A 24,417-nucleotide genomic window follows, 5' to 3' on the forward strand; every position below is an offset into this window, starting at 1 on the left:
ATGAAATAGTTCTTCTTGTTTGGCTTCGATGACTGCACTTGGATATACTGCATTCGTTGGTGAATAAACAGGTGGTAGATTTTTAATGATGCTTTCTTCATAAGTAGGTAGACGTGGTACTTTATTTTTATATTTGTTAAAAATATCATTTCGATGAATTACTTTACACATGTTGAGTAAAAATTCCAATTTACTTTCTAAGCTTTCATGAATATTTCCATTATAATCTTCTATGGCATAATCTTTGATATACTCTACAAGATCGTATGCGTTTTTTAATTTTTGTTTGATACCATGTGGAAGTATTAACACAAATCTAATACTTCTAACGTTTTCAAAAGTGAGCTCATCAGTTATTTGTCTGAAAACTTCCATTGCATTCATTTTTTTATTAGTTAATCTAAAAAAATAATGGTTAATAATTATAGATTAAGTACAAAAAAAAACATATAAAAAAATAACAATGATAGAACAAAAGTACAAATACATTTTTTACATAAAATATATTATTGAATAGTAATCGTGATAAATAAATTATTGTTAATAATAAATTGTTTTAGTTCTTTGTGTGAAATAAAATTGTTATAACCAACAGCTACATTATATTCAGTGGTAGGTTTATCAAAAGAACTATCGTCTAAAAGTTGAAGATAATTATTGTTGGTAGTAGTACGAGTAAAAAATTTATCTTTATCTCTCAAGGTTAAATTGACATTTTTGGTAAAAGGCCATTTTAAAGCATCGTCCAGGTTACCTCGTAATAATTGAAAGTAAATGGCTAGTTTGTTTACGTCGGTACTTCGAGTATAAACTTTTATACGATAACGATAACCTTCTGATGTGTACACGGGTTCTGTATAAAATGGTTCATCTGATAATAGCCTGAGATTCATTTGATCAAGTTTGATGATTTGCGTGTCTTTAAAAATGTGTTGTATTACCTTTACTTCTTTAGGTTGTTGAATTGATTTTTTTAAAGCTAAGAATTCTGTGCTATTTTCTTCTACGATTTGATAAAGTTTTGTTATTTCTTGTTTGAGATGTTCTGTATCTTGCTGATTTGCTAAAACTATCATGTTGTCATAAAAGAGACTTTTTAATTCTGCCATTTCTTTGTTCATTTCTGCTAGGGTTTGATGAAGTTTGACATTTTCTTCTTTTAGATTTTTAATTTCTTGGTCTTTTTCTTTAGAGACAACTATTTGTTTAGTTGTAATTTCTTGAAGACTCTTCATTCCATTCATGATTTGATTAATAGAAAGATTCAAATAATTTAAATTTTTCTTTTCTTCTTGAATTATTTGGTTCAAATAACGATTTTGTTGTTCTTTATAATATCGAAAGCAGATGACAGAGTGTTCATAATAATCTTGATCATCGACTTTGTCTTTACAAAAAAAACATATTTTTTGTATATCTAGAAATTCATAATCACATTCATGGTTTAACAAATCTTGTACCTTTTTCTTACATGTAAAACATTCGTGAGAGTATTGCTCTGTAGAACAATCTGTTTGATGATTTAAAAGTTCTTCTGCATTAAATTCTTTGTCACAAAAACAGCAAGGATATAAGTTGTCTGCCATTTTTTTATTAGTTGCTGAAAAAAAAAACATTTATTTATATAAAAAACTATAAAAAAAATATACATGTCTTTTTTTACCATAAAAGAATTAACAAATATATAAAATCACTCAATAAAACATATAAAAGAATTAAAATATAAACAATGTTTGTTTCAATAACTTCTTGTTCTTGTTTTTGTTTGAATATATCGTTAAAAGTGATGTTTTCAACCTCTTCAAATACGTCTCCAAAACCAGGAAACATGTCTTCATAATTTTCATTATTATTAGTTGTCATTATTATGTTTGCTAAAAAAAGAAAAAAGATATATTTACAAATTAAAAAATTACAAATAAAGTTCGGGTAAATTGTCCATTTTATTAATAACGTCTAAAATATATTGTTCCCAATCCATTTCATTGAAGATCTCATGAATTTCTTTTTCTATTTCTTCCACTTCTTTTTCCACTTCTTCTTCTAACATTTGTGATTTTAGTTCTTCAATATAATCTGATTCTTCTTCTTCCATTTCTTGAACTAATTGTTCTAAATATTTTTCATAATCTTCCTCTGTTAACTCTTCCATTTCCATAAGTTCTTCCAAATCTTGTTCTTCTTCTTTTGTTAATAACAACTCGTGGTAGCATATAGTGTCTTCATTAATATTTTCTCCATAACTAATAGAAAAAAAATGTATAAAAAATAAAAAAATATAAAAAAGTAAAATAGGCTTACCATCCACATTTTTTGATATATTGTTTCATTTTTTTAATATATTAGTTTGCTAAAAAATAAAAAAAAGTTACAAAACAATTATTGCAATATAAAATGTGTAATTATTTCCATAGTTATATCTATATTTTTTTCAAGTTCTAATTTACTTTCTTTTGTTGAAATGTCAAGAGACCACATCCATAAAGCATCATATAAAGCACGAGCTGCTTCGACTTCGGTTCCTTTTTTTTGATATATTAAGTTTAAAAGTCTCATCATTCTTTCGTTTATATTATGGTAATCACATTGTATACATTCGATTTCACGTTTTTTGTAGTCAAGATATTCTGCCAAAGTTTGCCATTGTGTTTGCAAATGTGCTGCTATTTTTAGTTTTAATTGCATAAAATTCATTATTTTTTTGCTAAAAAATATAAAAATTTAATATAAATAATTTAATATAAATAATTTACATTGTTGTATATTATATAAAGTTTTTCATCTTCCCATAATGATAATACAAAATACAAATGTTTGATTGCCAACTTTTTGTTTGGTTGTGTTAATATATATAGGGTTAAAACATTTTTTATTTTATCAAATGTTTTTATGTAATTTTTATTGATTTTTTTTATTTCACTTCTTCTAAACTTTAATAAAAACGCCAAATGTTTCCATTCGTGATGGAGTTGTTTTGAAGTGTAATTTATTATTTCTTTAATCATTTTTTTTATTCTAGTATATATAAAATAGTAATGTAATTGCATATAAAAATATTAATGTATATAAAAAAAATATAAAAAAAATAACTATAAAATTTTTATATTCTAAAAAAATATTTACAAAATTAAAAAAAAACATAAACTATAAATTTTCTGGATCTGGACTCTCTAAAATAAAAGACACAGAGAATATTAAAAAAATATACTTTTTTTTATAAAATAAAAAAAGATCAAGTTTAACTTACGAGGAGAGTAGTCCCAGTGCGAGGGACCCACCTCTCTATTTGGAGGTGGATATGGACTTTCTAAAAAAAAGGGAAATAATAAAAAAATGAATTTTTTCATTAATAAAAAAAACTAGTAAAGTTAAACTTACGACGAGTGCGGGAAGGTGTATCGTTCATGACATTTCTTAACACTTTACGAATATTACTTAGCGTTAGTAACTCTTGATCTATAAGAAAAAATAGTATTATAAAAAAATAATTTTTTTTTATTATAGATGTAAACTATAAAACAGTTACCTCTTTTTGCATTGTACGCAAACAGTTGACAAATAGGGCGTTTTTTTCCATTTTGGATAACATAAAACTGGTCTATAGTGCTATCATTAAATACTTCGTATTTTACTTTATTTATTGAAATATAATTCATTTTAACTAAAAAAGAGGTTTATTTAGAAACAAATACCATATTATTTTTTTTTGTAATAAATAAAAAATAGTTATAAATAAAAAAATATCATTTTTTATAAAAATGCCTAAAATAAGGTATACTCCTAGATCATTAAACACTGTCAATATGGCGCGTACAAAAGCAACAGTTCCTAGAACAAAAAAAGCAGTTCAAACACAAACAAGTACAAAACAAAGTTCAACAAATCGTAAACTTGGAAGAGTTGGTAAAAGAATAAAACGCTGGGTTCATACTGCCGAATCCTATGTCGATATTAAACATCAATTAAAAGAAGCAAACATAAGACGAAAAAATAGACTAAAATAATAATGTATTTTATATATAAAAAAAATTTATAAATTTAAATAAAAAAGTCTATTTATATTATAATTTAATTTTCGAAGTTGTTTTCTTCTTAATTTGTATTCGTTTTTTTTTTTCTAAAATAAAAAAATAAAATTCTTAAAAAAATGTAATTTTTTATTTATAAATAATAATTTAAAAAAATAACTTACTTTTTTTTTCAAAATATTGTTTTCTTGGGGTTGAGTTGGTGTTGGGTTGTTGGTTGAGTTGAGTTGAGTGGGTTGGTTGAGTTGAGGTAGTATATCTTCTGAAAATTCTAACTCAGGTTCGTTTGACTCGTTTTCGTTTGGCTCGTTTTCTGTGTTTGTTTCTTTTATAATATTACTTTTAATCACAAAATCAATCCCATCTTCATTAAAAATATTTAAATCAGGAAAATCCAATACAGGATCATCTTCAATCACTATTACTTCTGGATCATGATCATCGTCACTACTTATTTCCACCTCGTTTTCTTTAAAATCGATCTCTTTGCCTACAACTTCGTTGTCCATATAATACTGTGTTTTTTTTACAGAGCGCTTGGTAAAGCGTGTTTTTGTCATTTTTGATTTTGTTAACAAAAAACACGCTTTTTATGTATAAAATGTAATCTCTTCAGATTAATGTGAAATAATAGCTAAAGTGATGCAACTTTCTGTAATGAAAAGAAAATGCTGTGTCATGTTGGTTAAATTTAGAAACTTTTAATACCGCTTTTATGAACAAGATTAAAGAGAATAAAATACTAAATAACTAAATAGATGCAACTTTATGTAATGAAAAGAAAATGCTGTGTCAAGTTGGTTAAATTTAGAAACTTTTAATACCGCTTTTATGAACAAGATTAAAGAGATTAAAATACGGAGTAAACAACTTTTTAAAAACACTGCAAAGAAAAAACTCTGCGTAAAGTTTTAAAATAACATTTTAAATGAATTCAAAACTCCATGAACCATCACGTCGACGTTGCATAGTGCATTCGCTCTCCGCACTATGTTTCAATCGCCATGTCATTAGACCGTTGTGGGTTCGACTCTAGGTGAAGGTAGCAGAAAGTTTAGAAAGTTTAGAAAGTTATATGTTAAAGCGTTGGGTAGAAATACCTGATGAGTGATGTCTAGAAAGTTATATGTTAAAGCGTTGGGTAGAAATACCTGATGAGTGATGTCTGAGCGTGTGAGAACGAGTGAGCGCACGAGTGTGTGAGTAAGCAGGCTAAGGACTAAGGCAGGATTAAGTAAGTTAAGTAAGGACTAAGTAAGTAAGTAAGAATAAAATACGGCCGTATAAAAAATAAAGACTGTAAGAAATAACATAAGTAAGTAGGCCTACTAAGACAAAGTAAAGACAGAATAAGTAAGGTTGTGTCAGGGTGACACTATGTTTTTTCTCTTGTAAAAAAAAGATATAAAAAAATACAAGTCAAATAAAAAATACAAGTCAAAAAAAAAGTTAAAGTCAAAAAAAAGTCAAAAAAAAAAGTTAGAGTCAAAAATGGCTGCATATGATATTGATTTTTCCCGTATGATTGTAAGACGGAATTTATTTTCAACAAAGCAATTTAAGACCCAAATATACATCTAAATTACCCAAATATACAGTAGATGGAAAATGGCCTTTTCATAGGGATGCTTTTTTTGAATTTTTTGATAGGACCTCCTTTGATGAAAACGAGTTAACCGATCCCAATAATACAGAACGAAGAGCTCTAAGACGAAGAAGAGTTAAGAAAAATTTAAAAAAAATAAAGCGTCAATATTGTAGAAAAGCACTGATGTGTTATCGAAAAACGAAAAGTAAGTATATAAATAATAAACAAAATCGCGAAATGAATCGAGTAGGAAAACCGATATATCGTTTTGTTTTAACAAAAGTGGTTCGCGATAAACACGGAAATATTTATTAAAAAATGAGACATAGAAGACATGAAGGTCATAGAAATGCTAAAAGATATATTTTTGTTCATAAAAAATCGAGAGCTCATCCTAGACCTTATCATTCTTTAATCGGTAAAGGACGAAAACGTATACTTAGAAAACGCGGTAAAGGTATCCTTGGTAACCTATTAGGAAATATACCCGTACTTGGTGGTGTATTTAAAACTATATTTTAATCGGATTAAAAAACATGTATAAAAAAGCTCAACTCTGTAAAACGTTTACTTACAAAAATGAATTCAAAAGTATGCAAACATGCGAGAAGCAAAACTCATATAAAAAAGTATTGCGACAAATGTTTTGTACAAAAATTTCGTCGTTATGTTGAAGAAAATTTAAAAGAATATCTATGGTTAATAAAAGACATGGAAAAGCAAAATCAAAAGTTCAAAAATTTAAGAACGGATACGAGCACGTTTGGCGATTATATCCTTACTTATGAATACGAAAACGGTGTTGTGGAAATTATCAGTGGCGATAAAGAAAATGGACACTTAAAAATATCTACTTTTTGGGGGGGTTTTATACTAGATTTAGATATTGTTAATAAATTATATTGTTTATCGCATATAAATGATGGTGTTTTTTTTGTAGGTAATAAAATACCAAAAATATATTGATAAAAAAAATATTTAATAGTGTTTTTTCTGTTTTTTTTTTTAAAAAGTACTATAAATTTGGTTTTTTTTTTTGAAATGAAAAATTTCATTTGAAGAAAAAAAATTAATTTGAAATAAACAAAAAAAATGGAGTTTAAAACTTGTTTAAACGAATTTTATAAAACGAATAATAATTTAGAAACTTCTTCCTTTACAACGGATGATAGTTTAAAACAAGTCCAGGGTAATTTTAAATTATTTTTTCGTTTGGATGGAAGTAAAGAAATCAAAGTAACTCGGGTTAATAATAAAGCCCATATTGTTTTTATTCATGGTGAAAACAAACACGAATTTGAAATGGGTTATGAAGACTTTGTTGATGTTATTAAAGAGTCATTTAACGTTTGGCTACTAGAAGAAGTAGACATAAAAAATGAAGCATTTTAAAGATTATCTAGAGTTGTGTTACCGTTTCCGAAATTACAAGGTTTTTATATTTCACTATTTAAAACAAATAGTAAAGCAAAGGGTGATTTTTCATTGATACATCGTTTAAAATGGGGAACAATTATTAAAGTAACACGTTCCAATGATGAACTCATTATTGTGTTTATATATGAAGAAAGACACGAACATACTTTTGAAATTCCTTTAAAACATTTTTTATCGTAAGTTTGCCGTTGTCAACAAAAATGGCTTTTAAGCGAAAAAGACGAAATTTTAGATCAAAGACACGTAAAAGTAATAGAAAAAGGATACGCAGAAGAGGAAGAGGATTGGCTGATTTTATAACTCCTAAAAATGTAACCAACGCATTGCAAGTGGGTTCGCTGTTTTACGGTATAAAAAAAGCGTGGAAAGGCAAAAAAACAAAAACGGCTCCTGTTCCTGTTGTTACAAAACCTGCCAACCCTTATATGCCTCCGGATAATGTGTTTGAAGTATATTAAAAAAACAGTTGTAAAAAAATATTATATTAATTCATTTAATGAATATATATGTACAAATAAAAAATTGTTTTGTTTTTCTTCTTCTTTTTTCTTTTTGTATCGTTTGATAGTCAATGCTTTTTTTCCTTTAGGGGTCGTCCATAAAGTACGTACGCCAAAAATTTTGAAATTTGACCCCCCTCCCCCTGTTGCCATGCGTACTTTAATATCCCCACCCCCTTAAAAGTACGTCCGTTTCTCAAATACCCCCCCTCTTAAATATCCCCCCCCCCCATCCCTCCTTTTTCTTAGTTAAAAAGTTTAATTAAAAAAAAAAAAGACGGAGGGTACCTTAGATACTTTATACTACCCCAAAGCTCTTTGCTTACGCATTTTAAAAACATCTTTAACATGGCTTACTATATAACAGGCCTTCCCAACGCGCGGCTAGCGTAAAAAACTGGAGGCAAGATAGTTTTATATTTGAAAAACTAACAAGCAGTTTTACAAAATAAATACGGGGGTGGTTTTTTTTTGTAACAATAATAATTATAAAACATTAATAAATAATTATTATAAAATTAATAAAATAATTTTTATTTAAAATTTTTTTTAATAAAATTAATTTAAGTTGAATATATATATATACATAAGTTTAATATTTTCATAAAATTTACAATAACCAAACACCCGTAATTATTTTGACTAACTTCCAAATTAAAAAAAAAAAGTTAGTTGAGAGGTGAAGGATTAAGCAAAGGATTTAATTTAGTATTTAAAAAATGGTTCGTCGATGTTGTGTAACAAATTGCAATGGCAATTATAATCCTCAGAATAGAGTTAAAACATTTAGACTTCCAAGAAACATTGAAGAACGAAAACGTTGGATTGTTATAATACCAAGAGATAATGTTCCTGATACTAATAACACCGTAGTATGTGAAAGACATTGGCCAAAAAATTATTCAACTGTTACTGATTATGGAAAGCTGAGACCTCGTGATGCTCCGTCAGTATTTGATTGTATAAAGCCAAGTTTAGTTCCTACTGTACCCATGCCACTTAGAAAAACATCAAAAAGTCTTAATAATGTTCGCTGGCAAGAAGAGGACGAGTTAGCAATATTTAATTCACAAGAAAAAATAGAAAGTATTAATGTTTTATATGAAAAGTTAAAAACTAATGAATTTAATTTTGCTATTATTAATTATTTATGCAATGATATATTATATATTCAGTCTTCAGACTTTTTAAAGGAAAGTGCTATTGCTAGATTTCTTCTTTGCATATATAAAGATCTCACTTTTGAAGCATTTCATTGTGGAGTTAAAATTAGTGTTATGACTTTATCATCTAACCGAGTTTATATTATGAACAAATTTTCTCATATCCAAGAAGCATTAAGATTTTTAAATTGTTGTGAAATAACACCCAAAAAAGAAGTTGTATATCAACAAATTTTGTCAATGAATAAAACATGTATTGGGGGAAAAAAGTATCCAATTGAAACAATTGTGAGAGCATTTGAGTATTTTTCTCTTTCACGATCAGCCTACAATCGCATCAGAGAAGATTTTGAACTTCCAAGTTTACGTACTTTAGGAAGAATTACATCTAAATGTAAATCTTTAGATGATACCACTTATATCAGACATATTTTCTCTAATCTTAGAGATGATAGACAAAAAACATGCATTTTACTTCTTGATGAAGTTTATGTTAAACCAATGTTGCAGTATCATGGTGGCATAGTATTTGGTAAATCAGTTAACAAACCTCATCTCTTAGCAAACACAGTACTGAGCTTTTTGGTTGTAACATTGTTTAATGGACCAAAATTTCTTTACAAAATGTTACCAGTCAGAGATCTTGATGCTGAGTTTCTTTTTGAACAGACAACCCTGATTCTTGATGCAATTAAAAATAATGGGGGCAATGTTGTTGCTATTGTCTGTGATGGTAACAGAGTCAATCAGAAGTTTTATAACTTTTTTGAAAAAAAAGAAGCATGGTGTACTAAAGATAATATTTTTCTTTTATTTGATTATGTTCATTTATTAAAAAGTATACGTAATAACTGGATCACAGAAAAAACTCAAGAACTTGAATTTTATATTGATGGAGAAAAAAAAATAGCACGGTGGGTTGATATTATTAATTTGTATAAGCTTGAAACGAAAAACATTGTCAAAATGTCTAAATTAACAGAAGTTTCTGTTTATCCAAATCCAATTGAAAGACAAAAAGTTATCACTTGTCTGCAAGTGTTTTGCGATGAAACATTGTCAGCATTAAAAAGTCATCCAGACCTGAGTGAAAATGAAGGGACGATTATTTTCATCTTTAAAGTCGTTGAATTTTGGAAAATTTGTAATGTTCACAGTCCATATGCAGACATTTGTTTGAAAGATTCTAATCGAGCTGCTATTGCTTCTGCTAATGATGACAATTTAAGCAAACTTTCTGCAATGGGTGATTTTGCAATACAAATGAAAAAAATGGAAAAAGGAAAAAGAGTCAAATTACTAACAAGAGACACTGCTAATTGTTTAGCTCAGACCTGTTATGGTTTGGTTCAGTTGTCAAAATATCTTTTAGATACAACTCATCAGTATGTATTATTAGGCAACTTTACAACAGATCCATTAGAAAAGCTCTTTGGAAAATTAAGACAAGGCTCAGGAGGAACTTATTTTATTTCCGTTCAACAAGTTCTTGAAAAAGTAACTATATATCGTACTAAGTTGCTATTAAAGTTTGAGAAAAGTTCAGATTTGTTAGCCAATCTTGGTTCAGATCACTCTTGTCCAAAATGTAAATTTTTACCAACCGAGGGTATTTGCAACGTTATTGACAATTTACCTGCTCTGTGTGATTCATTGACTGTTGATATTAAAATGTCATTAGTTTATATTGCTGGGTACATTATTCGTGAAGATGAAAATCCAGATGACACCTTTTATTTTTATGAAGCCTATGGAAATTTTGTTAAGGACATAAATCGAGGAGGTTTAACAATTCCTGGTGACAAAGTCTGTCAATGGGCAACTTACTGTTACATTCTTTTTTATGAAGTATATAATGACACTTGTCGGTCATCACTGTGTAACCTCCTTATGATGCTATCAGAATTTTATTCATTAGGTATGCAAAGACATCATGGATTAACAATGACAAATATTTTATTTAATAATTATTGTCGACTCTATTCACCTCGTTCCCACAAGGAGCCAAAGCAGAAGTTGATAAAACTCAACGCAAAGTAAAATTTTTGCAACGTTTTTAACAAAAACTGTAAAAGAGTGTTTAGTAAAATATCTAAAAAGCTTGTATTTACTTTTTATTCTCTAAATATTTTATCTCTTTTTTCTCAAAAATTTATTTTTAATACTTAAAAAACCCATTAATAAATTTTGTGGTAAATGCTAATATGAAATTATAGCAAAATATAAATCTATATATACTAAATTGTTTAAACATAATTAGTTTTAGATACATTTAAGTTAATTTAAAATTTTTATAAATGTTATTCGTTAGTTATATTACAATGTTAGTTATAAACAAAATTAAAAAAAAAAAAGACTAATAAATTCATCTTTTTACTTTTTATAAGTTAATTTTAGTAGATATATCATACAAATATTATATTCATGCGAAAATCACCTAACTGAAAATGTAAACTACTGCAAAGTAATATTTTCAATCTTGCCTCCAGTTTTTTACGCAAGCCGCGCGTTGGCAAGGCCTGTTATATAGTAAGCCATGATCTTTAAGTATAAATGCAAATAATAATTTAAATAAATTTAAAATTTTCTAATGTAAGTGTGTATTTAGGCGAAAGGTTTATGCGGCGGCAGTAGTCGACGGAGATCCAGGTTCGATTCTCGGTGAAATCTTGGAAAACTTTTTTTGTTTTTTTAACGAATCAAATGTAAATAAACTATACTTAAGGTGGACGTTTTTTTCAGGCACCCCTCTTTAGTAAGTAAAAAACGAGTCTAAGGTGAGATCAGTAATATTGAAAACAAAGGGTAAAACCCAGTGGGAGGGAGCAACAGCAAATTTTGTGCCCTTTTGCTATTTTAAGAAGCTTTTTATTTTAGCAAAACCTAGCGGTCTTTGAGACGCCATTGACACGTTTTTTTTGGGGTGACTCCGTTTCATCAACCACGGCCCTCAGGGCCAGTATATAAGGGCGAGCATGTGTGCATAGGCCCCCTCAGGATTTTTTGATGTTTTGATTTTTGATAATAGAACACTTTCACACAACGTGCAAACTTAAGTTTGTTAATATGCCAATTGAAATGGCCTTGCAAAAAATTTGGATGGCGGAGGCCATCCAAATTTTTTCCAAATCCAAAAGTTATAACCATGCAAAATTTACACCCCTCTCATTTTGGAGGTCGGGAGGGTAAGCGTTTTAAGGCTTTTTGTTCACAGGCCTCCGCCATCCCGATATTTTGCAAGGCCTCCTCATTTGGCATAGGTATAAACAAACTTAAGTTATGAGTTTGCACGATGTGTGAAAGTGTCCTATCTGGAACATCAAAAAATTCTGAGGGCGCCCATACATGTGTGTGCATAGAGGAAAACTATACCCTCTACTTCATACATCTTTTTATGTTGCCAAAATAGAATCTTTAGTCAGAATGTAACTTTTCTATTGATTATCTAGTTAATTGTGATAAATTAGAAAATCGAAGTACGTACTTTTAAATTGAACCCTACCCCCCCCCCCCCTCCTATACGCTTTCGTACGCTTTTTGAAGACCCCCCCCCTCCCCCAATGAGCGTACGTACTTTATGGACGACCCCTTACAAGACAAGCAACACGTCTTGTGAAGATGTATTTTGCCCGCTCTTTTAGTGATGGTGTTAAATATCCATACTTCTTTATTTAATAAGTGAATCGTGCAATTTTTTAATAAAGTGTCATTTTTTTTCTCTTAACACGAGGAAATAGAGTTCACCATAATCGTTACACGTAGCGCATTTTTTCTTCGACAATTTCTTCTAGTAATGTGTGTGCTGTTCTCTTCATGATTCTGTTTATATTAAATTCAGAGCAATCTGCCTTTTTATTTCTTTTTTAGTCATGACATCATCAATAGGTTCATCTAAAAATTGATTGGCAGTCTTTAATCGTGTATAATTGTTTGCATAAATTCTATCCATTTCATTTTGAATCATATAATAAACATTTTCCTCGTTCATCACAGATGGAATGGCTTGAATATCCAATAGGGATAACTTATCCCACGTAGCTTCATAATTTGTTCTTAAGAATCCTGCATCTTTTAAAAATCTTTTAAGAGCATTTTGAGCCAATATTTGTTTTTCATAAATATCATAATGCAAAGGAATTTGTTTTGTTTTCATAGACAATAGATCACGTTCCAGATTTTCCTGTTTTTTCATATAAAAATGCAACTGCATGTCTTTTTCAAACAGTTGTTTAGCAGTGTTATCAAGGTGTGGAAAGAGTTCGTGTTTAATAAATTGAAAAAATGAATAAAGATTTATCTGAACTAGTGAAGAGGCATGAAGCGTTGTTACTTCATAAAAATAATGGTTTAACAGTCTGCACAACGAAGGTAAATATATTTGATCTGTATATGATACATTTTCGCTGCGAAAGACTAGAGCTACAAAATAAGCGGCAAATGCACCACATAAACTACTGTCATTCCATTGAAAAGGAAATTTATTGTATGAAAAAAAATACATTTTGATTGCCAGTGATTTCGCTATATTTTAAAATAAATTTGGTAAACCAATAAAATTCACAATTTTCTGCTGTCCATTCTGTAGGAAAATGATTGGATTGACGTATATAAGAATTAATTTCAATTTCGTTGTAGTTAATGTTAATAGTGTTGATTTGTATATTGCTATTGACTTCTTCTACTGCTTCAAACAAATATTTATTAAATCTTAAATGTTTTGGAATTTGTTGCAATACACTTTCTTCTCCTAAACTATCAAAACAAAAAAAATGACCCTTGTCTATTTTCATCAACACTCTCCAATGTTGACCTACTTCTTTTGTAGTTTCATTGTTGTAAATGATAAAGGAGCCATTTTTTTCATTTGTTGAATAATATGAATATGTGTTTTTGTTTGACTTAGTTCATCAAAAGCATATATTCCTATAAAATAATTTTTAAATTCTGAATTTTTAAAAAAACGAGACAAAGATTCATCGGTAGCCATTTTTTTATTCTTCTTTTTCTAAATTAAAAAAACTCGCAATAAATAATGTTACAATAGCGTGTAATATATTAACAAATAAAGTTTTTTATCGCTGGTTCCTTCCTTTATAATTCCTTCAATGTTTCTTTTAACAGATTTCTTTTTTAAACCACCATCTAGTTTTTCTATCAAAGAAAAGACGGTAGGTATTACTTTTGAAGTAAACGTATCCACAAAACCGTCAGTTTGATCACCTTCTGTTAGAACCATAGGTGGTTTGATATTTCTTTCTAGCAGCAAAAGAGTGAGCTTGGATTTATAGAGTTCTATTACATAATTATCACCATATGTTTCTTTCAAATTGTCAAAGTAGTTGAGATAAATAGGACAAAGTTGAGGATTTTCGAGTAAATTATTAAATTCACTGTTTTTAAAACATTTTGCAATACTGTAAGAATTTAATGTTATCCTCTTAGAATTGAGTACATTTTGTAAAAATTCAAATGAACTTTTATCTGTAAAATGTTCTTCTTCTATGTGATTAGATGACGGTGAAGATTTTCCAGACTTGTGTTCATAATGTTTATATCTTTTAGATACTTCATCGAGCGCGCACACCGCGCAATTATTGTGAATTTTTTTAATAATGCTATCAACGCGAATCATTTTTTAATTAAAAAAATGTAAAAAAATATTTTAAAAATTTGATTTTTTATACTTTTTTATTCATTTTATTAAAAGAATACGCTTCTTTTTTTAATAAAAAAGCATTTTTTTTCTAGTTGTGGTTGTTAGATTTTGAATTTATTACCAATAAAGAGATTCACAAGTGGGGCAGAAACTGCATTAGAGAGTTATGTTTGAGATCACTTGTCGATAAAAAGTTTTTTCACACGCAAGTTATACCATGTGAAAAGTTTGAAAATTTGGATGAAAAGGATAAAAAAGTATTTTCATACTGCTTAAAAAATATTCATGGACTAGAGTATTATCCGTCTTTCAAGTATACTGGTGAAATTATATTTTGCTGCTCCGTAGTGGATTACTTAAAGACTATATTTTCAAAATTCGAATATAATGTCGTATTTTATAAAGGTGGAAACATGGAAAAAGATGTGTTGTCTACAATAAATGATCAAAAAATAGCTACATTTGATTTAAACAAATTATTGTTTCCCAAATTGTGTAAATTGCCTTGCTATTTTAACTTTGAAAGTTTGTGTTTAGAACATTATCAACGTAACTATACGAAAAAACATACCCACGAACATTGTCCTAAATATGAAACATTTATGTTTGCGCACTATTTAGAAGATTTTGCAAACGGATTTATAGAAAATATCGACGTGCAATATTATACAGAATTAAATGTTGAAGAATACTCGAGTTTTATTAATTTTATAAAAGACAATATCAAATGTGTTTATATATTAAAAAAAGAGACTTGTGAATGATTTGACAATATATTTCGTATTAATAAACTTGTATATCAACTTTTTGATATGGAAAAAAAAATAAAAAAATTGTCTTGTTTATAATCCATCTTCCGCAGTCACATAATATTTAGTGTAATGATCTTTTTTAACAATACTTTTTAACAATACTATTTTGTCGTTTTCATAATTATAAACATCGTCCTCTTTTCTGTATAAAATCTTTGAAATGTTAAAATTTCTTTTAAAGAAAAAAAACCATTGAGCTGTGGGAAACATTTCTATTAAACTTTTTTCGTGAAAATTGCAACGTTCAAAGGCTTTGTAAATGTACACTTTATCTCCTTCTTGATGTACTTTTTTTTGTATAAAATATTCATAAATAGGAACTGGTGTGTATAGGGTGTAATAGCCATTATGAAAAACTTTATCGTCAAACGAAAAGCAAGGCGGTTGGTCCATGCAAGCTGGATAAACGTAATTTAATAGTTTACAATTTTTCTTCAAGTTATCATACTCCCATTTGTTAGATAGATAAGGAAACAAAAAATAATACTTTAAAGTCAGTTTAAGTTTGCTTTTCCATGAAGTGCATTTTTTTTCCATGTTTTTTGATTTGAAGTAAAGTTTATATACTTTAACAAAGTCTTCTAGTTGTTTTTTTAATTCTTCGTGTTGTTTTTCTACTGTTGTTTTGGTTACATTTAAAAAATCATCGTTTATCATGCGACATACTTCTAGCATGCTCGTTCTCCACGATGGTGATTGTTCTGCAAAATTCATATAACGACGTGAAGGTTTTTCAAACAAATGAAGCTTATTTTCATAGTCTTTAGCTATAAAGATATAATACAAATCCTTGTATTTTTCTTCTTCCAAGTTCAATTCCAAGTTAAAATTTTTTAAATACGTAAAGATAATGTCTTGCTATTCTTCATACGTGTTATTTAAATGGTGAAATTCAAACAACATAGGATGTAATTCATTATCTGGATAAAAAAGTTGAACAGCTTTGATGAGACTTTCGTCGAGTTGTTTGCTAGTCATTTTCTCTTTCAAAAATGAACTAGCATTTATTTTTTTCACCCTTTATATAGGAAATAGAGATCAGAAAAAAACAAGTTTTTTTAATATTAAAACAGGTTTTTTAATTCAAAAATTACAAAAATTTTCTTAAAAATTACAAAAAAAAAATTATTCTTCGTCTTCTTCTGGTACTTCTGGTTCAACTTTAGTTTTTTTTGTTTCAATTTCAGCAAGCTCGACACAAGCTCTCTTCAAATTTTGATTCAAATTTCGAGAAATACCATTTTTAATTAACGAATTGTGAAAAGACGGTTCTATAGCCATCAGTCTTGCGTATTCTGTAGCATGAATTTCGTCTTCTTCTTTTGCTAATCGTATATCAAAATTGTTAAACTCAATGGTTTTTATTATGCGAGTTTTAGGGTAAGCCACTGTCATATAGGCTTTGTTTTGAGCTTCTTGCATACTCACCATTAAAGTTTGCAATACTTTTTTGGTCATTTTGTTATGATTAAATATAAAAACCACATTATTAGTTACTTCGCCTTTGGGCAATTTAAATGTGTTGTCGTCTTTTGTTAATTTTAGCTCTGATCTAAACAAATAATTTGTTTTGTTGAGATCACACATTTCTCTATATCTCCATGGTAATAAGATTTCACAGCCCTCATTTTTTGGTTTGTAAATCAATTCTTTTTTGTAATAATTAAATTGTGCCAACGGTTTGAGAGGGACAGTAGAATATTGTTTATGATTCACATTTTTTTCTTCTTTAAATTCAATTAACCACAAAGTAGCAGCTGCTAAATCTGCAAATTTAACATAGGTGTTATCGTTGCAGTAAACAATTTCAAACTCTGCCATTTTTTGTTGTTCGTTGTGTTGTGAATGAACTTTTAAATGAAAATGAACTCTTTTTATACTGTTTGAGTTGAAAAGAGAGATTAAAAAAAACAAGTACTAAACAAGTTTTTTAAAAAAATGTTAATCCTTAATCAAGAGTCTAAAGTTCAATGTGGTGTGATGTACTTTAAACTTTGTACTTTATACTTTTAATTCTGTTTTAATGATAGTGATAATGTTGTTATGACTACTATTTTATATAAAAAGAGTGAAAAAAAAACTTGTTCAAATCATCTTCTTGACAAGACAGCGAGATAGATAAAATGGAAAAGGAAGAAAATAAAGAGTTTAAATCACTCGAAATTACAGATATTCATGAATGGTCTTTTTGTGAAACAAAAGAAATTGCTTGTTTTGATCTGAGAAGCTCAAAGGATGTTAAACTTCAACCATATCAACGTGTTTTAATAAATACTGGAGTGTATATCAATGAAATGGATTCAAATTTAGCAGGACAGGTATATTCAAAATCAGGTATAGCTTACAAATATGGTGTAATAGTGTTTAATGCTCCAGGAATAATAGACGCTGATTATAAAGAGGAAATTAAAGTCTTATTGATGAATCATTCTGAAGAAAATTATGTGATTAAACGTGGAGATGCTATTGCTCAAATGGGATTTGTGAAAATATTTAAAGCTGACAAAAACGTAATAGAATTCGATGGGTGTTGTTGTCGTGGAGTGAAAATGTCAATGATTAAAGACGTAGAGAGAAAGGGTGGTTTTGGTTCTACTGGAAATTAAATTTTTTTTGTAAAATATTTTTGTTATATTTTGTAAATTTTTTTTTAGAAAACTAATAAAAAATGGATTGTTGGCCTACACGCTTTACTTGGGATAGTATTTTTCAACATGATGAAAAACAATATGGACGTTTATCAAGAATATTCGCTTATGTTAACATGTATCAAACAGACTCATTTAGTAATGTGCTCAAAGATGTTAATGATATGGAGAGTTTTTTTATGCAAGCAATTCAAGTTATGAGTTTAAATAAACTAGATTGTTATTTGGATATTTTTTCTAAAATTAAGCTTGATTGTGGTAGTAGAGAAAAATTATTTATGGATTCTATAAAAATGGAAAAGAATAGTAGTGTTTATAATTATATATTGAGTTTACAAACCATTGCAGAAATTTTTTCAGAATTGTTAACTTTTAGTTATAAACATATGGAATGTAATCACGATTTACAATATCATTTTAAACATTTATCTGTATAATTTTTTTTATAATTTTTTTAGACAACTATTTAAAAAATGGATAAACAATACGTTCTTTGGAAAGCTTGGTATGACATTAGAAAATTAGATTACGAACAACATACTCGTTTAGAAATCATATTATCGTTTATAGAAAACTGTCAAGTTATTTTATTTAGTGAAGCACTTGATAACATGATTAGAATGAAAATGAAATTTATCGAACATTTGGAACTATTCATCAAACTATTTCATTAAATTTATATTTGGTTGTTTTTGAAAATATTTATCAACAATGTCAAATTACAAAAAACATGATATCATCATTTGATATAATAGATGAGGATAATAGTCTAGAAAAATATTTAACAGATGTAAAATTTATCGAAAACAATTTTTTAGAATTAATAACTTTTGTTAATAATCATAATGAATGTAATCAAGATTTAGTATATAAATTTAATTATTTTACTGTATAATTTTTTTAGATTAACTAATAAGAAAACATGGATAATGAAAAATGGTCTAAAGATAATATCGAATGGATTACAAAATATTACATACTACATCATTCTGAACAGATATTGTGGAAGTTTTTGGAAGAATTATCACCAGTTTTTTATTTTCATTTTGTTATCGTTAAAGAATTTTTAACCAATGATGAACATCAAGATGGAATATTGGAAGAGTTTGAAAAAATAACAGAAATTATAAATAAAAATAACGAGCAAATAAAAAAATATCTCAATATACGTCATTTTTTAATGGAGTTGGTCAATTTCATGATTGTCATTTGCAATGCTGCAATTGAAGAAGACGAATTTATTGTAACAAAAGAAAAGGAAGAATTTGCAAGAAGAGATGAAGCCATGTTCTCTTATATGAAATCAAACGTGGACATGAAAAATTTTCATTTTATTTCAAAGCACGAAGAAAGATTATTGTTAAAAAAAACAGTTAGAAATTATTTTATGACTACTCTTATAAATATTTTTAACGAGTAACCTATTTTTCTTAAATTTTTTTTGTACTTTAATACTTTGTATTTTTTTAGGTAAACTAATAAAAAAATGGATTTTCTTCAAGAATTTAAATGGAATTTAAATGGAGAATACATATATCATAAATACAGAAAGTTGGACAAACTTAATTCAGATATTGCTGATCAATATAAAATAGTAAAATATTTTGTTAAATATGGTGAAGATTTTAAAGATTTTGTTAAAAATTTTCACGACAACATTTTAAATGAAGCAGTAGATGAATTGAACAAATTAATTCGAGAAGATCTGAGAAAGATGGTTTTATAAACAGATTAAAAACTTTGCAACTGTATATGCAAGTCATGAACAAATTGTTTACGACAAATCAAGAAAATATTGAATGGCTTAAAAGAGAAATAGCAGTAGATAAAGAAAAACAAAAAGAAAGAGATGTGGCTATGTTTGAGTATATTGAAAAAAATGTCCCTGAACTTCGCAAAGACATAATGAATCATTTTTCTTTTGTCAATAAGACTGAAAAAACAATACGTATTCGCGAAGAATTACAACATTCATTTTTAAAAACAATGGAATATTTGAGTACTTTTTTTGATTAAATTTTTTTTTCTTTAGATTACATAATAAAAAAATGGTAAAATTAACAGTACGAGCAACTAATAGTTCAATAACACCTGTTGTAACCTCATCACGTTGTATAGAACTATGTACAAATTCTCAAAAAGTTAAAATTGATTATGTAATGAACAAACCAAAGAAAATTGTTTACGCGATGAATGAAACCAAAGAAAATTGTTTTTGAAATTTGAATGACCATTCAAATTAATTTTTGTTGTATTTTTTTATTGTATTCAATTAATTTTTATTGTATTTTTTTAAATTACATAATAAAAAATGTCTTTTAATCTTCAAGTCAATAATCTCATCACAAAACTTTTATTATCAACAGCTGTTATTCACGATCAAACTCAAACGATTGGGAGGTTATTGAATGAAGCAGAATCTTGTCCTAAAGAAACTTGTAGAGGGTTAAGTACTTGTGAATCTTGCAAAGAAACATACGAATTTGTGCGACGTTATATTCATGAAGAAAATATAAAAAAAACTGTGCTTGAAATGTTTGAAAATTATACTTTATTATAAATCTTTTTTTGTAATTATTTTTTGTAATTATTTTTTGTAATTTTTAGGTTACATAATAAAAAATGGATGTGGTTTGTTAATTTGAAATTGTTAAAAACAAAGAATGAAGCTTTGGTCTTATCGAAGATATTGATCGTGACAACAACGTTGTTCTTTACAGCAATGTTCTTCCAGATTTTACAAGACTAACTTATTTGAATGCTAAAGATTTTTTTATGAATGAAAGTGGTTGTTTGGAAGATTGTTTGGAAGATTATCATTTTAAAGAATTGTTTCAAGAAGAAATGAATCAAGAAGATTGTTTGAAAGATTATCATCTTAAAGAATTGTTTCAAGATGAAATGACTCAAGAAGAAGTTGACAAATTTGTAAAACATGTGCGACAAGTCAAACCTGAAAAAACTGATAAAAATATTTAGAAGAAAAAATTTTTAAAAAGGAAAAAGAACTTTTATTAGAAAGTTTTGGTCATTTGTTATTTCAAGGTTGGTGGTTAAGTGAAAAGGATTCTGAAATGTGTGAAAAAGTATAAAAAAAAATTGGGATTACAAAAACATTACTCAAAGTGATTTGTAAAAAACGTGATTTTGTTTATGATGCTTTATGTAAAATAGCTCAATGTGAATGTACATCGAATTGTGTATTTTGTAATTTAAATGCTTGTCACATTTATGTTGAATTAAGAAGAATTTTTGGTTATTATTTTTTTTGTAGAATTTTTTTAAAAATGTATTTTTTTTAGATTACATAATAAAAAATGTCAACTTTGAAAAATTTCGATTCAGGTAAAGATATTGTTGAATATGCTGCCATCAAAGAATTTGTTATAAGTTACAGTGATTATTATGTTAGAACTTTGGAAGAATTTGATCTTGTTAAAGAAGTAGTCAAGAATGATCTCGATTTTGATGATTTTTTAGAATATGTTGCAAATTCTGATCCAAGTGGTGAATTAAAAAAAAAATGCTTTCAACAGACGAGTGTGCCCTTTGTGATTTGATACCATGTGAGACTTTTCAACAACTTGTTGATTTTCAAGATCAAGTATGTGCTAGCTGTCAAGAGATACATGAAAATTTTAAAAAATATATATATTTCAACGATTTTGTAAATAAATTTCAAATGGAAACTACAAAATAATTGTAAATTTTATATTTTTAAAAATGTATTTTTTTTAGATTACATAATAAAAAATGGAAAACAATATAATGTTGGCTTGTCAAAAATTGGGATTGACTAAAGATCTATTGAAAAAGATAATCGTTTATCGAGAAAATCAAATTTTAAGTTTATCGTTATGTCCTTGTAAAGAATTTAATTTGTGTACAAAATGCAAACTAATCAAAAATATAATAATACGTTCGCCATTTATCGACGATCAAAGAATGAGAAATAAACATTTTTTATATATCGAGAATTGAACATATTATTTTTAAGAATAAAAAATTTACTGTAAATTTTTTTTATTTTTTAAAAATGTATTTTTTTAGATTACATAATAAAAAAATGGAAAATAATATAAAGTTGGCATGCAACAAATTGGAATCGAGCGAAATATTAACGAAAAAGTCTTCTAACTATAAAGATGGAATTAACTATTTGGCTTTCTGCGCTTGTGAACCCAACAATATGTGTTCTAAATGCAAAAAGATTAGAACAGAAATTATAATGTCGGAAAAAAATAATGACTATGAGAGAATATATAAACATTTTTTATATATGCTTAGTTAATTGTAATTATTTAAAGAATAATTCGTTAAATTAACTATTTTTATAAATGTGTTTTTCTTTATTTTACTTTATTTTTTTTATATTACATAATAAAAAATGCAACTAACAGATAATGATTTGGATTTTTTGATGGAAAAAATATACCAATTCAATCAAGATAACCCAGCTACTTTGGAAGAAATTAGAATGCATGCGATTACTTCAAAACAAATTTTATGTCAACATTGTAAATGGTATTATTTGAATTACAAGTGGAATGGATTTTTCAATGAAGAAATGAAAAGAATACCTCATATATTGATTTTGATGGTCTTTCAATATATTAAAATACATTATCATGTTTATTTGAATTTAAATTTTGAAAATTTTTATGATTTTTTTGAAATAAAATCTAAAGAAGATGTGTTAAATCATGTAAAAGAAAAATGTGTAGAAATTGAAAATTGTAAACATTATTTAAATGATTGTGAAGAGTGTGATGAATATAGATATACTGATGGGGAGAGTTGTTCGTTTATATATTGTGAAAAATGTTTTAATTCTGTATATTGATTTTTTTAGATGCATAAATTAAGAGAAAAACATAATAAAAAAATGTTGGAGTTGTTAATTAAACAAAACCTATTGCCTGCAAACGAAATGATACTTGCGAATGTATAATATGTTAGATGAACCAAATGATTTATTTTGTAAAGTGGAAAGACTTGTTGATCAGAACATTATATATATGATGTTTTTTATAAAATATGCTATAATATATTTGTATTCAAAATAAATTTTAAAATACGAACAAAATGTTAAACTTATTTTTTTTTATCAAGTATACTTATATGTACTTTTATTCTAAATAAAAAACGTTTTTTTTCAGTAAATAATAAAAAAAATGTTATCTTTGCAACAACAAAAAGCACTTCAATGGCTTGATGATGGAAAGAATTTTTTTATTACTGGTGGCGCTGGTTGTGGAAAAAGTTATATTGTCAACCAAATTGCTCAAAGTGAACAAATTTATAAAACAATACATATTACTGCGAGTACAGGAAAAGCAGCTTATTTAAGCAATGGTGTCACAATACATGCTTTTGCTGGTATAGAAACTGGTGTTAAAAGTGTTGATTATTATAAACGTCATATCCATCCAGACATTAAAAAAACGTGGTTGGAAACTGATGTTTTAATTATTGATGAAGTTTCAATGATTAACGCTTCAACATTTGATTTATTACATTTAATAGCTTGTGAAATTAGACAATGTTACGATGAATTATTTGGTGGCGTACAAGTGATTGCTTGTGGTGATTTTTTTCAGTTGCCACCTGTTACAGGACAATTTGTTTTTAAATCACAAATATGGCAACACTACATGACGGAAGTGTTGGTTTTAACTCAATGCTTTAGACAAAAAGACAATGAACAATTTTTTGGAGCTTTAAATGAAATACGTTTTGGTCAAGTTTTAGACCAAACTATTGATTATTTTATGACGCGTTGTTTTGAAAAAGATGAAAATTTAAACTCTAAATATACAAGATTATTTTTTAGAAACATCGAAGTGGATGTTTATAACAATCAAAAAATGGAGACTATCAAACAAGAAGGGTATTGGTTTTATGCTAAAGATGTTATTAAAAATCGAAATATTCCATGTGCGTTTCAAATTCCAGCAGCTGTTTATCTTAAAATAGGTGCTATTGTTATGCTTGTAAGAAATATTAATGTGGAAGAAGGTTTGTGCAATGGTACTATTGGTACCGTCATTTTAATAGAAAATAATGCAGTTTGGGTGATGATGAATAAAAAAGAAGTCAAAATTGAATGTGTCAAAGAAGAAATTTTAGATTGCTCTCATGCTGTCGTAGGTTCAAGATATGGTTTGCCTTTAAAATTAGCATTTTCTTTTACTGTTCATAAAGCTCAAGGAAGTACCATGAATAAAGCCGTTGTTCAATTTAATTCAAAGGCTTTTATTAATAGTCTTTATTATGTTTCTTTATCACGAGTTTGTAATATTAACGATATATTTATAATTATTAATAATAAATTTGATTTACGAACACTATTTAAAAGTATTACTGTTGATTCTGATGTTTTGGAATTTTATAAAAAATACATGTAAATTTTTTTTTTTAGATTATTAAAAAAAAATGAAATTTGAATATCAAACTGAGGAAACTCAATTTAGTAATAACAGTATATACACGGAACATTTTTTTTACATTAAAGATGCTTATAAAGATGAGGATATTGTAGAAGAATCACAACTTTATTCAGAAACTCAAAGTCCTGATGAAATT

At 27.3% G+C, this 24,417-nt stretch overlaps 3 protein-coding genes across 3 annotated transcripts; 2 read left to right on the top strand and 1 right to left on the bottom strand.

Moving 5' to 3' along the window:
* Nucleotides 1-506: 506 nt before the first annotated feature.
* Nucleotides 507-1,863, bottom strand: LOC136086099 (TNF receptor-associated factor 5-like). Its single transcript, XM_065808370.1, has 2 exons — nucleotides 1,695-1,863; nucleotides 507-1,600 (listed from the first exon to the last, which is right to left on the bottom strand). Exons 1-2 carry the CDS (start codon nucleotides 1,861-1,863, stop codon nucleotides 507-509), a joined length of 1,263 nt encoding a protein of 420 aa, XP_065664442.1.
* Nucleotides 1,864-17,307: 15,444 nt separating this feature from the next.
* LOC136086100 (deoxyuridine 5'-triphosphate nucleotidohydrolase-like) lies at nucleotides 17,308-17,790 on the top strand. Its single transcript, XM_065808371.1, has one exon. The coding sequence runs from the start codon at nucleotides 17,308-17,310 to the stop codon at nucleotides 17,788-17,790; it is 483 nt and encodes a 160-aa protein (XP_065664443.1).
* Nucleotides 17,791-23,006: 5,216 nt separating this feature from the next.
* On the top strand, nucleotides 23,007-24,239 carry LOC136086101 (ATP-dependent DNA helicase PIF1-like). Its single transcript, XM_065808372.1, has one exon. The coding sequence runs from the start codon at nucleotides 23,007-23,009 to the stop codon at nucleotides 24,237-24,239; it is 1,233 nt and encodes a 410-aa protein (XP_065664444.1).
* Nucleotides 24,240-24,417: the final 178 nt, after the last annotated feature.

The sequence above is a fragment of the Hydra vulgaris genome, chromosome 10 (assembly GCF_038396675.1).
Source record: "Hydra vulgaris chromosome 10, alternate assembly HydraT2T_AEP".
Lineage (NCBI taxonomy): Eukaryota > Metazoa > Cnidaria > Hydrozoa > Anthoathecata > Hydridae > Hydra > Hydra vulgaris.

What these genes read in the sequence shown, in the direction of transcription:
- LOC136086099 (XM_065808370.1), bottom strand. Translation starts at nt 1,863, where the DNA reads ATGACAACTAATAATAATGAAAATTATGAAGACATGTTTCCTGGTTTT. An exon ending in TCTTTTATATGTTTTATTGA is followed by an intron (nt 1,601 to 1,694) that starts GTGATTTTATAT and finishes TTTTTTTTTCAG; the next exon opens with CAACTAATAAAAAAATGGCA.
- LOC136086100 (XM_065808371.1), top strand. Translation starts at nt 17,308, where the DNA reads ATGGAAAAGGAAGAAAATAAAGAGTTTAAATCACTCGAAATTACAGAT.
- LOC136086101 (XM_065808372.1), top strand. Translation starts at nt 23,007, where the DNA reads ATGTTATCTTTGCAACAACAAAAAGCACTTCAATGGCTTGATGATGGA.